At 58.0% G+C, this 12,984-nt stretch overlaps 1 protein-coding gene across 1 annotated transcript in view; it reads left to right on the top strand.

Annotated features, from left to right (window-relative positions):
• Positions 1-6,708, top strand: part of KIF21B (kinesin family member 21B) — a gene marked incomplete at its 5' end in the record, with an annotated part of 35,153 nt that extends 28,445 nt beyond the window's left edge. The window contains 7 exons of the mRNA XM_082069125.1: positions 974-1,110; positions 1,422-1,602; positions 2,493-2,657; positions 3,189-3,306; positions 4,044-4,214; positions 4,681-4,880; positions 6,139-6,708. Of these exons, the coding sequence (XP_081925251.1) occupies positions 974-1,110; positions 1,422-1,602; positions 2,493-2,657; positions 3,189-3,306; positions 4,044-4,214; positions 4,681-4,880; positions 6,139-6,193 (1,027 nt within the window). The 3' untranslated portion in view covers positions 6,194-6,708. The remainder of the gene's footprint in view (positions 1-973; positions 1,111-1,421; positions 1,603-2,492; positions 2,658-3,188; positions 3,307-4,043; positions 4,215-4,680; positions 4,881-6,138) is intronic.
• Positions 6,709-12,984: the final 6,276 nt, after the last annotated feature.

Raw genomic sequence — 12,984 nt, 5'->3', positions numbered from 1 at the left:
CAGGGGTCAGGGGAGGTCTGTTTGAATTTGTAAATGCAGCTGCTGAGAAAGAAAGATCACATGCATGTGATTTCCAAACCCAAATTAATGAGGCTGTGTTGGTCCTCATGACTAATGCAAACTTTAAGTGGCCTTGGGCCTGCCCTTCTACAGCCCCGTGCCTCAGTTTCCCTGCCTTTAGAAAGAGACTAGCACAGCCCAGGGCCCCATGGCTGTGGGGAGGCTGTGCTGTGGGACGCCAGCTGGGAAAAGCTGTTGTTGGCCATGCACCCTGGGGTCTGGAAGGGCAAGGGCTGGTCCTCAGCTCCCTGGGCACTGCTCAAGAGGAGGGGATTGACAGATGCTGTGTCCAGACGGACAGGCAGCAGGTGTCCCTTGGAGGAAGGTTTGGCAGGGACAGGTCCTCTCCTGCATGGAGCCAGCAGGGCTTCCATGGCCACCGCAACAGGGACGCTGAGTGCAAATGCTGCTGCTGTGCTTCATCACCCTTGTGGTCATACGTAAAGGCGCAGAACCTGGTCTCCACATGTCACCAGCCACAGGCTGACAGCCTCCAAAGACACTGGTACCCTGAAACACTTGTCCCAGCAGAGCTTCAGGCTGGAGGAAGAGCAGTTTGTCCCCGACTGACCTGAGGACCGATGAGCTGAGTCTCCTGGGTGCTTGAGTGCATGCTGGCCAGGTGTGGGAGGTTCGGCAGGAGAGCAGAGGCCGCTGGGCAGTCGCCCTTTCCGAGTCCGTCTTGCTGGGGCAGAGGCAGCAGGCAGGGGCTGCTCCTGGGGGGATTCCCAGGGTTCCCACAAAGACCTTTGCTCAGACATGCCAGGTTCAGGTGGAGTGGCCCCTCGCACTGCTAGGCAGTGGAAGATGCTTGGAGCGAGGCAGCTCTTGCTCTCCCATGCCCCTGGGACTGTGTAGCGCAGTGTCTTTGCACACACACTCCACCATGCTCGTTCTTTCTTTCCCATGCAAGGGGCATCATTAACCCAGTGGGTGGGACCAAGAATGCCCGGACAGCCCCGCTGCAGTGCGTCTCTGTGGCAGAAGGACACACCAAGCCTGTGCTCTGCCTGGATGCTACCGACGAGCTGCTATTCACCGGGTCCAAAGGTGCGTGATGGACAGAGAGGACGCAGAGGTTGCTGGCCTGCAGATGCCATGGGAGGAAGTTGGCACAAGGGAATATGTGGAGTGCTGGGCACTATGGGGATGGTTCCTCCTGGACCTCTCTCCTGTCCTCAGCACTGAGCCTTTCCCGTGACTGCCCTGGTGCTGGGGCTGGCTCGTTCCTTTCCTCTGGCCCTGTGGGTGGGGGGAGGCAGCGCTCAGAAGAGGTATTGCCCCCAAGCCACCATGCTTTCAGAGGGAGACACCCCCCCCACACTAGCCTGACACTCTTGGTCACATTCCTCCTCCCGCAGACCGGAGCTGCAAAATGTGGAACCTGGTGACGGGCCAAGAAATTGCTTCCCTCAAGGGTCACCCAAACAACGTGGTTTCCATCAAGTACTGCAGCCACACTGGGCTCGTGTTCACCGTGTCCACGTCGTACATCAAAGTCTGGGACATCCGGGACTCAGCCCGATGCATCCGCACCCTCACGTACGTGGCAAACGGGGACCCTGGGCACTCTGGGCATCTCTGGCTTTACAGAAACTAGTCCCAGGACCTACTGGGGCTGGGGACAGGGCCAAGTACCAGCTGCCTTAGTGCCAGCTGGCAGTGCTGCATCCTTAGGGAACAGGGAGGCTGGGAGAGAGTTTGGGGTGAGGGGACCTGCAGGGACAGCCTGCAGCGAAGGCTCAGGGTGAAGAGCTTTGAAGAGATCTGCAGCTGCTTTTGGAGGTGGCCAAGAGAGCGAGCAGCTCTGTAGAGGAGGCACAGCCCCTCACGGCATCATAGCTGAGCAAATCACAGGCTCTTCGGTGAAACCCGGATCTTTATGAGGAGTTTGAGGACCAGAAAGGAGCGTGGGACAGGCTGTAGCTGTGGTCTGCTGGTCTGGAGCAGGGCTCAAATGTTAAGAGAGTACGGCAGGCCAGGCTTACCAGCTTGCTCCAGCATAGAGCTCCTTCCTCCATCCAGCCTCAGCTCATCTGCCTTGGCCTGAAGGTGCTTCTGTCTTTGGTGCAGAGGCCAAATACTTCTGCCATCCTGTGCTGACTGCCAGCACTAGCCAGCTCTCCCTGAAGGAAGCAAAGAGGAATGGGAGGAGACAAAAGCGGTCCTGAATGGAAACCAGGCCAGGATGCTCCGTGTCATGCACACACCCAACATCCTTGGCTTCCTCTGCAAGCAGGGCACTGGCCTAGGAGACAGAGGTCTTGTTGATCCCATTCTGGACACAAAGATAGTGACACCTCTAGGGTCTTTCCCTGACATGGGACCCAGCTGTACCAGCCTGGACCCAACAGCCCCATGTGGTTCCTCCATGGGCTCTCCATGGCTCTGATCTCTGCTCATCCTCTCCCCTGGACTTCTCTCTCCCTTAGATCTTCTGGCCAGGTGATCTCTGGGGACGCATGTGCTGGGACATCCAACCGCACTGTCACCAGCGTGCAGGGGGAGCACCAGATCAACCAGATTGCTCTCAACCCCACTGGCACCACGCTTTATGCTGCCACTGGTAACTCCGTCCGCATCTGGGAGCTGAGCAGGTGAGGGGTAGTGCTGGGGTGGGCAGGACAGCTGTACATGTCAAGTAGACATTGTTGGCTCGGAGCAGCCTGAAATTACTCCCCTCCTAGGAAAGAGAAAACATTTTTAGTGGTGGAAGTTGCTTGGAATAAGGACTTACAGGACCCTTTCCTATGGGACCCAAGGGGTGATGAGCAGCAGTGGAGCTTCTTGGGGTGGGGGGTTTGTCTGTGAACTGGGCAGAGCTTACGAGAAGGGAGAAGACATGTGGGGTGAGCAGCAGTATGCCCCTGGCTTTGTCCTTGTCCCGCTCCCTGCCAGGAGAGCTCTGGGCTGCTGACCCCTTGCTGCAGCCTGGGATCTGTAGCCAGACATTGGCACGTCCCAGGGCTGCCTTCTTCCCCCAGCATCACTAGGAAGAGGGGTGTCCTCGAAAGCGGGGTCACAGTCCCCCGAGGGCTCCAGGGCTGTGGGGGTCTCTGCCTGGAGAGCCCCTTGGAGGAGCTTCAGCAGCCGGGGAGGGGCTGGCTGACCCACGTTATCCAACTCAGGTTGCAGCCCATTGGGAAGCTGAGCGGCCACATCGGGCCTGTGATGTGTCTCACAGTAAACCAGACGGCAAGCAACCACGACCTGGTGGTCACGGGATCCAAAGATCACTACGTCAAGGTACTGTCCTTGGAGAGGAGAGCCTTGTGTCCCACAGGGAAGCCCAGATCTTGGCAGCCCCTAAGGTCTCTTGTTTCCCCCTGAAATCTAAGCCCAGATTTCTCTTTTCACTTCTGCATGTGAAGTTTTTTGTATATCTACTCACCTCAAATCTTGCCTTTTGCTTGGTCCACCAGTGCACCTTTGGATATGTATTTGCATCTCTCTCATCCCTTGGGCTCTGTGGCTGGTACTTGAATGTTATGGGTGACCCAGATTAGCAGCTCTCCCTGTTCTGCTCGATTCCCCTCCCTCATACAGATGCTTTGCACCTGCTCATTCACAGCACAGCAAGAGCTTGTCACTGCCTTTGAGGCTGTTGCTGGTTTTTGGCAGGTTGAATTCCTGTCACCAGGGGAGTGAAGAAGGGTGGTGAGGTGATGAGGGAGGTAGGATCCCACTCTTCTGACAGCTGCAAGCTGTTAGCTCAATGCATGGAGGTGTGTGAAAGCTCACCATGAGTAAAATACAGCAGAATGGGGGCTACCTCTGGTGGCAGACCTCCTCTAATGGTGGCAGGACTCCTGGCAAGACCTCGGCCCCAAACACGTCTCCACTGGCCAATGCCCGCTCCCCTTTCCAGTGTCACTCTGGGTGCCCTGAGCCTAGAAAACTGGGTGATGGCCAAGTTCTCCAGGAGAGGATCACCTCTGTTGCTAGTGCCATCTGGAGTCTCTCACCTACTGTTTTTCCTCCAGGTGTTTGAGATTGCTGAGGGCATGGTGGGCAATATTGGCCCCACTCACAACTTTGAGCCCCCTCACTATGACGGCATCGAGTGCCTGGCCATCCAGGGAGATGTCCTCTTCAGCGGCTCCAGGGACAATGGCATAAAGAAGTGGGATCTGGAGCAGCAGGAACTTCTCCAGGTTTGGAGGGGAGAATACAGCACAGGTTGTCGGGGTGATGTGGGGCAGAGGAGCATTGCTGCCGGCGCCGTGGGGGGGCCTCTTGTTCAGGGACCTGGTGCCAGTGTTCTGTGCTGAGTTAATGAGGGAGGGCACTCCCATTCCTGGGAATCTGCCTGTGCATGCATGAGGTGGCTCCGTAGCCCCCTAAGTTTGCACTGTAGGGCACTCGGGATTGCCAGCTCCCCTGGCACACAGGCTGCAGCATCAATTGCAGGGATGGGTGCTAAGTTCCCCTCTGAAGGCAGGACTGTTGTCTCCTGCCCTGGGGACAAACCAAGCCTGGACACTCTAACTCCTCAGGAGCCCTGCAATCCACATCAGCCCCAGGGTGACAGTGAGGAGCTGAGCCTCCCAGGCTGGGTGCGTGAGGCTGCTGGTGGTGCTGCAGATGAGGTTGGTCATGTTCTCTGCTCTGTGCCTACAGCAAATCCCCAATGCCCACAAAGACTGGGTCTGTGCCCTGGCCTTCATCCCCGGCCGCCCCATGGTGCTGAGCGCCTGCCGAGGAGGTATGATCAAAGTCTGGAATGTGGACTCCTTCACCCCGGTTGGGGAGATAAAAGGGCACGACAGCCCCATCAACGCCATCTGCACCAACTCAAAGCACATCTTCACTGCCTCCAGGTGAGCCCCGGGCTTTCTACTCGTGAGACCCCCGGGAGGTGGGAGACCCCTGGGTTGAACTGTTATCCCTGGGGCTGGGTGGGTTTATGCTGAGGGGACAGGGAGGGCGGGAAGGGGGGAGTTTCACAGCTTTCTTGTCCCTCCACTTCTTCATCTCATCTTGCCCGCCTTAGCCTGCCCCACGACACGGCCTGCCCGCTGCAGTGCCCAGAGCTGCTCCCCAGCTGTCCCCTGCCCGTGCCCTGGGTTATCCCCCATGCAGGGACCCTCTTCCCCGGGTCTGGGTGTCCTCTGCTGCTCTCGGGGACCTCTTTGGCAGCAAGACTCTGATATCCTCTTTTCGACTGTGTCCCTTTTCTCCCTTCCTTTTTCTCTGTCTCTCTCTGTCTCTCCTCCTCCCCACCTCCCATCTGTGCCACAGTGACTGCCGGGTAAAGTTATGGAATTACGTGCCTGGGCTCACCCCTTGCCTTCCACGACGAGTCCTTGCCATAAAGGGCCGTGCTACTAGTCTGCCTTGACCCTCCTGCTCTCTCTGACTCTCTTGCTCATGCACTCCTCTTCTGTCTTTTCTTTCCTTTTCTCTTTCTCTTCATCTCTTTCTCCCTCTGTCTTTCTCTCTGTTGCTTGCTTTTGCTCCTCTCTCTTTTTCTTTCTTTCTCTCTGGTCTGAGCTGCTTCTTCACGGTATGAAACTATTTTGCGTTTTTTCCCCCACTTGATAAACCTTTGCTAGAAGTGACGTGCCCCTTTGGCCCAGCCGTACCCCCCACATTGTTTTGGTTTACTCTTTTTTGTAACTTGCTGAGTGCCCACATCCACTGTGGCAGCTCCATGCAAGCCGTGACCTGCCCTCACCCCTGCATGGATGGTGGGGCGGGAGTCAGCCACCCCCAAAGCTGCCCATGCCCTGGGGGACCCACCATATCAGCTCCCCCCCCCATGTCACTGCTTTGACCTAATTAGAGCTCATTCGAGGGGTGCAGGAGTCCTGTCGTTTGGGTCAGCCCTGGCCGTCACCATTTCCTTTTGTCCCCAGTTGCTGTCAGTGGGGTGAGCTGGAGGCTGAGCCCCATTGGGCCTGTCTGCTCCCCAAAATGGATTGGGCAACCTCCTGCTAAGAGAAAAGGGCCTGGAAGTCTTGTGGGCTGCATGTCGCCATGGGCTGGGGGTGGGAGCGTTTCTCCTGGCAGCGCGTCTCTGCGGGGCTCCTGCGGGACCCCCCGGGTCACGCCATCCCTCTCACCTTTGTTTCTCAGTGACTTGACAGTGAAGCTCTGGAGTGGGAGGAGGTTACCTGCGGGTTCGAACTAGGAACTGCAAAAGGACTGGAATACGTGACAGGAGGGTGAAGGTCGGGGTACCTCTCCCTTGCTGTGAAGACCCCATCATCTACAGGAGCTCAGCCCAGAGATAGGGATTTCTTTGTGCCTGACCCAACGGGGTGGACAATGTCCCATCTGGTACTTTAAGCACTGCCAGCTCCTGCGAGAAGGCATCTCCATGGGGCACCGTCAGCTCCACCTTCCCTCCTGCTGAGGTTTTCCAGTGACGTTTCATCTCCCTTCTCACCCACCCACCCCTGCCAGGACTTGTGGGGAGCAGAGATCCTTGGCTCTTTCTCAGAGACACCTGGTTTCCTCCTGTGACCGTGGGCTCATGTGGCCTCTGATGTGCTGCTTCTGTCCCTGTTGGCTCCAGGGCTGGTTCCTGCAGGAGTCTTTCTCCACTCCACAGCCATGATGACATTTGGTGTCTGCTGGCCAGGACCACAGCATAGAGGGGCTGCTTCTTCGGAAACATTCCTCATGGGACAACTGCTGTGGGGGTCCTGCAGAGGGATTTTCATGTAGTCTCATCATTCTCCATCCTCTCTCTACCTGTCCCCAGTGACTGGAGGTGTGCGCCTCTGAGGTCCTTTGCCGTGGCCCAGCAGTGGAGGCATGGCAAGCCAGGGAAGATCACCATCAGACAGCTTCCCCACAAACCTGCAGCACGTCCCTCTGATGTTCTCCAAGCCCCAGTTGTAAACTCAGCTGACCCACAGCTCTCAGGCTCTTCCCCATTTGCCTGTGCTGCTCTGCAGGGGGAAGGGAAAGGCTACTTAGCCTTTTGACACCTTGGCCCTCAGCAGGGGTTTGTTGTGGGTTCCTGCAGCGTGTTAACCCCCTTGAGATGGAGAAATGAAGCAAGAATGGAGGTTACAGGGCAAAGAAACCAAGGCTGGATTTGTCACCTTCACCCCTGTGGCCCATCTTGTTTTTCCATCACTGGGAACTGGAAGCTGTAAATCCTTCCCCCAGGCTCTATTCTCAGCCTCCTGCTGGGGAGGGGAGCAGCTCAGATTTGGCCTGTTGGCCCCCCCGGATCTGGGAGCTGGAGGGGGCCCAGCTGGAGTGCAGCCCAGAATGGAGTCGGCTGTGCCAGGAGCGGGGTGAGGAAGGGGTTGCACACTCTAGTCTCGCACAAGTCCCCTGATTCACCCCACGCTTGAAGGACAATCCTGCACTGGATGATCTTGAACAATCCGACCTCCATGAAAAGCTGGGGGCTCCATCCAGGAGTGTCCCTGCAAGGACACAGCGGCTCCATGCACCCTCTCTCCTGTGCAAGGGGCTGGCAAGGCCTTGGTCTCACACTGGAGCTTTCCCCCGTCTCTCTTGTGGCTTGTTGGACCATCTCCTGCTTGTCCTGCCCTGGGCCACTCAGGGCTCGTTGTGGGATGGCCAAGGAGACCCTGGGAGTGGTGCTCTTGCCTCACGTGCCCTCACTTCCCCTCTGTCACAGAAGAAGCAACGTTTGAACTCAAATTTAAGGATTTTCGCACATGATCCCACCAGCCCTGAACTGGGTTCTCAGAGGCCGGGGCCTCCAGGACCTTCCCCATAAAACACGGACTGTTTTCCCTCTGCTTTGTCCAACCATGGTGACTCATGGACCAGTCCCAGGTCATTTGCCACCAGCCCTCCTCGTTAAAAGCGTTCTGGGTGGAGCATGGGAATTCCTACTCATCCTGAAAGGCAGGAGTATCTCTAGTGATTTGACGGGGATATTTTTGCCTTTTGGGGGATAAAAAACCCATCCTGCTGCCTTGTCTTGGTGGAGGGAGCGATGGTGTGTGTGGGTGTGACCCTGCCTGGGACAGTGATGGGCCCCTCAGTTGGTGGCCCAGTGGGACCGGCAGCCACACTGAGACAAGGAGCCCTCCTGCTGCAGCTGCTGGAGACGCGGTACCAGTGCCAGCAGCTCTGGGCTGCAAAAATAGCTGGTGCATTGTGGCCGCCGGGGTAACGCACAGATGTGGAGGCTGGAGAGGGTGTTACCCTCCAACCCTTGGTCGGGGTTTTCCTCCTCATTCCTCAGCCGCTTTAACCTTTGCTTGGGCAAAGGGTGGCGGGGGTGGCGAGTGTGTGTTTGTGTGTTTGTAGCCAGTTGTACCATGTGCATCGGTGTCTGCACCAAGATCTGCCAGTGCCTGACCCAAAACCTCTCGCTGTTCCCTGCTCAAGTGGGTGAAGGGACCTGCTCTTGGGAAGCTTGGGGTCAGACCTGCCTTGCCTTTTGCCACTAGTTCATTCCTGTGTGTAGGCTGCAAGTGCTGCTTAATTCCCCAGGGTTGGGTGGCCAGCCCTGGATGATGCTGTGCATCCACCCTGCTGCACATGGAGGGGCCTCAAGGCTTTCCCAGCATGCGAGTGGAGGCAGCTGGTACTGTGGCACAGCAGCAAGTGTCCGGAGAGGGGGGTCTTTGAAGCGAGAGGTGACTGTGATCCCATAGCTCTGTGTGTGTGTGTTTTAGTATCTGCATCAGTTGGTATTTCTCATGCAGGAAAGTGTTTCTTGGGTGTTTATCTGGTTTAGCTACCTCACGGTGCAAGCTGGGTGCTGTCATTTGGTTTTGTTTTGGGATGGGGTGGGGAGTTTGTGTTTCTTCTTCTCTTAATTATCGTTATGGTTTTGACACTTGAATTCGTCCTGGGGACACGTGGCCTCACCCTCACCTTGCTGCATGTCTGAGCCGCCCCTCGTGTCCCCTCCCTGCCTCCCCCCGGGCAGTGCGGCAGGACCAGCATCCTGCTCTCCCCTTTGCAGTGGGATCCCCCAGCTGAGTCACAACACTGACATTTTGCTCCAGTTGCTGGTAAAATACTTGAACTGAGGCTCGGCTTTCTTGCCATTAGTTATTGGGTTGATTTGCAGCCTGGAAGTCGTCCCTCTTGTCTCTTTGAAGGACGGAAAGAGACCTCTGAAAGGCTCAGCTCAGCCTGTATTTCTGCCTCTGCTCTCACAGATATTCTCTGTGAATGCAATAAAGCCCTTCTTGTCTGGGAAATGCCCATGCAAAGCACATCACTGGAATGGGCTGCTCCTGGTCCCCATTGTCAGCCTGGAGCAGCAGGAAACTGGTGCTGGAAAACCCTCTGTCCAGGGTGGGGTGGGTCTGGGAAAGAAGCTGATTCTCATGTGTGATGTTTGATTTTTGACCCCCAAAACATAGTTGAATCTAGATCCTGTCCTAGGCACTGAACATAAACCAGGGTAACTGTGGAGCCCCCAGGGAGCCGCCTGCCCAGGGCTGGGGAGCTGACCTGGGGCTGTATCCGCTTCCCTGTCACAAAGGGGTTTGGGAAGGGGCTCGCAGCTGAGCCACACTGTCTGCTGGCGGGGGACAACACAGGTTCCCGAACCACTAAAGCACAAGATCCCAACATGCAGGTGGTCTAGCAAGGGTGACCACTTGGACTCTGGTCCTTCACAGCTCCAACTGGGTCCCTGGGCTTGGACAGCCAAGGTTGAGGCTCAGCATGGCGGTGAGGGCTGTTTGCCTGCCGGAGGAGGCAGGGGAGCTGTTTCATCCTTTTGCACTGTCCTGGGGCCATCCCCTGGGGCTCAGGACTTGCACTGCTGTGTAGCTTAAGACCCTTCTTGTGGTCTCTGAACCCCTCTGCCAGCCCTTCCATTGCAGGGACAGTTTGGAGCTGCCTTCGCACTGCGCACCTCCTTTTGCTCCATCCTTGGGTGCCTTGGTTTGTGCCAAGGGTGTGACGATACCTGAAGTCCAGGGAGGTCCTTCCCTTTTTCAGATTGCTGGGTGATGCTTTTGTCCTCGGGCCCTGACTCTTGCTCCGTGGGTCTCCTCTCTCCAGCACACAGGGGCCAGCTCCAGCTTCTGCCAAATGCTGTCCCAGAGCTGAGCTTTGCACATAAGGGGTGGAGATGACTAAGGAGCACAAAAGCCCTGGGGCCCCAACCCACTGTGAGCCCACCCAGCTTGCCCAGGCACTGCCCATTCCCTGGCGCCCCAGCTCTCATGGCACAAATGGACAGGCTGGCCATGCACCTCAGCCTGGCCAGCCGGGAGGAGCACCAGGGTCTGTCCCCCCGTGGACATCGTTCCTCCCCAGCACCTCTGAGCACAGATGCTTTGGGGAACGCTGCCTCCTGCCTTGGTGCTGCAGAACCAGTGCCTGTCCCCAGTGCCCCATCCCAGTCCTTCCCGTGCTGGACAGGGTCCAGGTACAGTCCCTGCAGAGCACAGGGCTCCCGCTTGCTTTCAGCAGGCCCACTGGAGCTTTGCTCTCTCCTGAGCCCTCCTGGGAGGGAACCGGCCCCCCGGCCCCCCCGTGTGCTGCAGAGTGCTCCAGCTGTAACTGGGAGGGAGCCCAGCACAGTTCTGACCCCCAACCTTTGTCTCGGCCTCCTGGTCCTCACCCCCAGAAAAGCACAGCCCTGCGCCTTCCCCCTGCCCCTGGGGGCTTGTCCTCTCACCCATAACAGCTCTGCCTGCAGCACCTGCCAGCTGTTCCACGTCCCCCGTGTCCCGGGACCACCCAGTACCCTCCAGTCCAGCCCTGTGCTGGGGCTCGGGCAGCTGCAGCGTCGCATTGTCTGCTCGGTCATCCCTTCCCACCACACAAGTATTGCAAATAGCAGGTGCCTTTTCTTGCTCAGAGCTGTTTTGTAGAGGCCAACTCTCGTGAAGGCTTTTTTTCTCTGCTGGGTCATGCAGCCCAGCCCAGTGGACTGGGTTTGTTAGAGGACAAGGCGTGTACGTATATTTTATACCTCGATGTGTTCTTGTAAATAGTGTAAGTTATTTCAGTCTCATGATGTACATGTTTTTTCAATGGCTGTGTTTGTTCCTTGCCTTTTTGTCTTCACAAATAAAACATCCTGAAATGAAGTGACGGTGCAAGATGACTCTGAAGAGGGGAAGAACACAGTCGGGAACCGCCCGACCCTTCCGGATGCAGCTGGGGAAAGGCTGGGTGAACTGATGCTGCTGCCGCCCTTCTGGCATCCTTACAGGCAGCGAGTACTGGGGCACACAGGGCAGATACGACTGCACGGGGGAGACATAAGTGGCTGAGGTGGCAGAAGCACAGACCCAGCCGGGCTGGCTCTTCCCCTCTCTCTTGATGAGGAGGAGGAGGGGAGGAAGGAGCCCAGATGGGTGGTCCTAAGTCAGAGTGGCAGCCAACCCCTGCAGAAGTCAGAGCATCCCTGACCCTTCTCCGGTCACCTCAGCATCCCTGAGCTGAGGGCGATGAAGCTGGTGAGGGGCTGGAGCACAAGTGTGATGGGAGCGGCTGAGGGACCTGGGGGGTTCAGCTGGAGAACAGGAGCTGAGGGGAGACCTTCTGATCTCTGAACTGCCTGAAAGGAGCTTGGAGCCAGGGGGGTCGGGCTCTGCTCCCCAGGAACAAGTGCCAGGAGCAGAGGAAACGGCCTCAAGTTGCGCCAGGGGAGTTGAGGTTGGATCTGGGGAACAATTTCTTCCCCAAAGGGCTGTGGGGCATTGGAACAGGCTGCCCAGGGCAGTGCTGGAGTCACCATCCCTGGAGGGTTGGACAGACGGACATGAGGTTCTCAGGACATAGGGCAGTGCCAGGGGTGGGGGAACGGTTGGACTTGATGATCTTGAAGGTCTCTTCCAGCCAAAATGATTCTGTGGTTCTATGACCCTGCAGCATCACGTCAGCCTCCTGAGGGGTCCCCAGGCTGGACGGGCGCTGGTGCTGCGGGGTGGGGACTCAGGTGCCTCCTGCTCCCCCCCCGCACGGCCCTCAGGGGCCCTGGGGGACACGGGCTCCCCGGGGACGCCGGGTGCCCGCCCGTCCCTTGCTGGGAAGCAGCCCGGCTGGCTGAGGGGAGCGGTGGCCTTGGGGACAGCCGGCAGGTGGCAGCCCTGGCTGCGGGACCGGGGTGCCCGGCAGAGCTGCTGGGGCCCGGGCCAGCAGGGACCCCCCGGCGGGGATGCTGGGGTGGGGGATGCAGGGGTGGGGGGCGAGGTGACCCTGGTGTCAGCGTGTGGTGCCTGCTGAGCACCCAGAGGTGACCGATGCTGGTGTCCCTCAAGACACTGCGCAGCCAACATGCCCAAGCGCTGGGTGCTGCAGGGCGCGGGGGCAGCGAGCTGTACCCCCAACACCTCAGGGCAGGGCCTCAGCCCCAGCAACATCCACTTTCTCTTTCCCAGCCAGGCAGCACTGGTTAAACTGGTCAGACAGAGCAGCCGAGCAGCGAGCCGCCACGGCACGGGCTGTGCCCGCACCGACCACCCCGGATGCGGTTCCTCCTGGCACACACCCCGCTCCCAGCACGGGGCAGCCCGCACCCCGCTGCAGGGGAGGGCTGGGGGACCCCAGCCCTGGGCTCAAAACACACCTTGCTTGTCCTGAGACTGGTGCCCATCCGGCTGTAACAGTGTCTCTGCGGAGCTGGGGGTGCCCAGAGCCACATTTGTCCCCAGCATTGCAACCAGCATCACCCTCAGCCTGGGTCATGGCTTGTCTTGGTGTGAGCATCTGTACCCACAGCCACACCATGGTGCTGCCAAGGCATACAGGACATGTGGGACAACAAATGTGAGGGTATCATGGGCCAAATTACTCCTGGAAGGTCAGGTGACACCAGCAGCATCCCCATCCCACCAACTGTCCCAGCCACTCGTTGCACCACAGACACCTTTTCTTGCTGGTCTTCATGTCACCAACTCACTCCAAATTCATGAGCAGTTCTTTCTCACCGCAGCAAGATGCCAAGCCCTGGCTGGCAGTGCCCTGTGCCGCGCTCCCCACATGCCTGAAGGTGCCCTGGGAGCT

The sequence above is a fragment of the Streptopelia decaocto genome, assembly GCF_964273445.1.
Source record: "Streptopelia decaocto genome assembly, chromosome: 19".
NCBI lineage: Eukaryota > Metazoa > Chordata > Aves > Columbiformes > Columbidae > Streptopelia > Streptopelia decaocto.
Note: the sequence above shows the minus strand (reverse complement) of the source record. Positions and strands in the feature narration are given on the sequence as shown.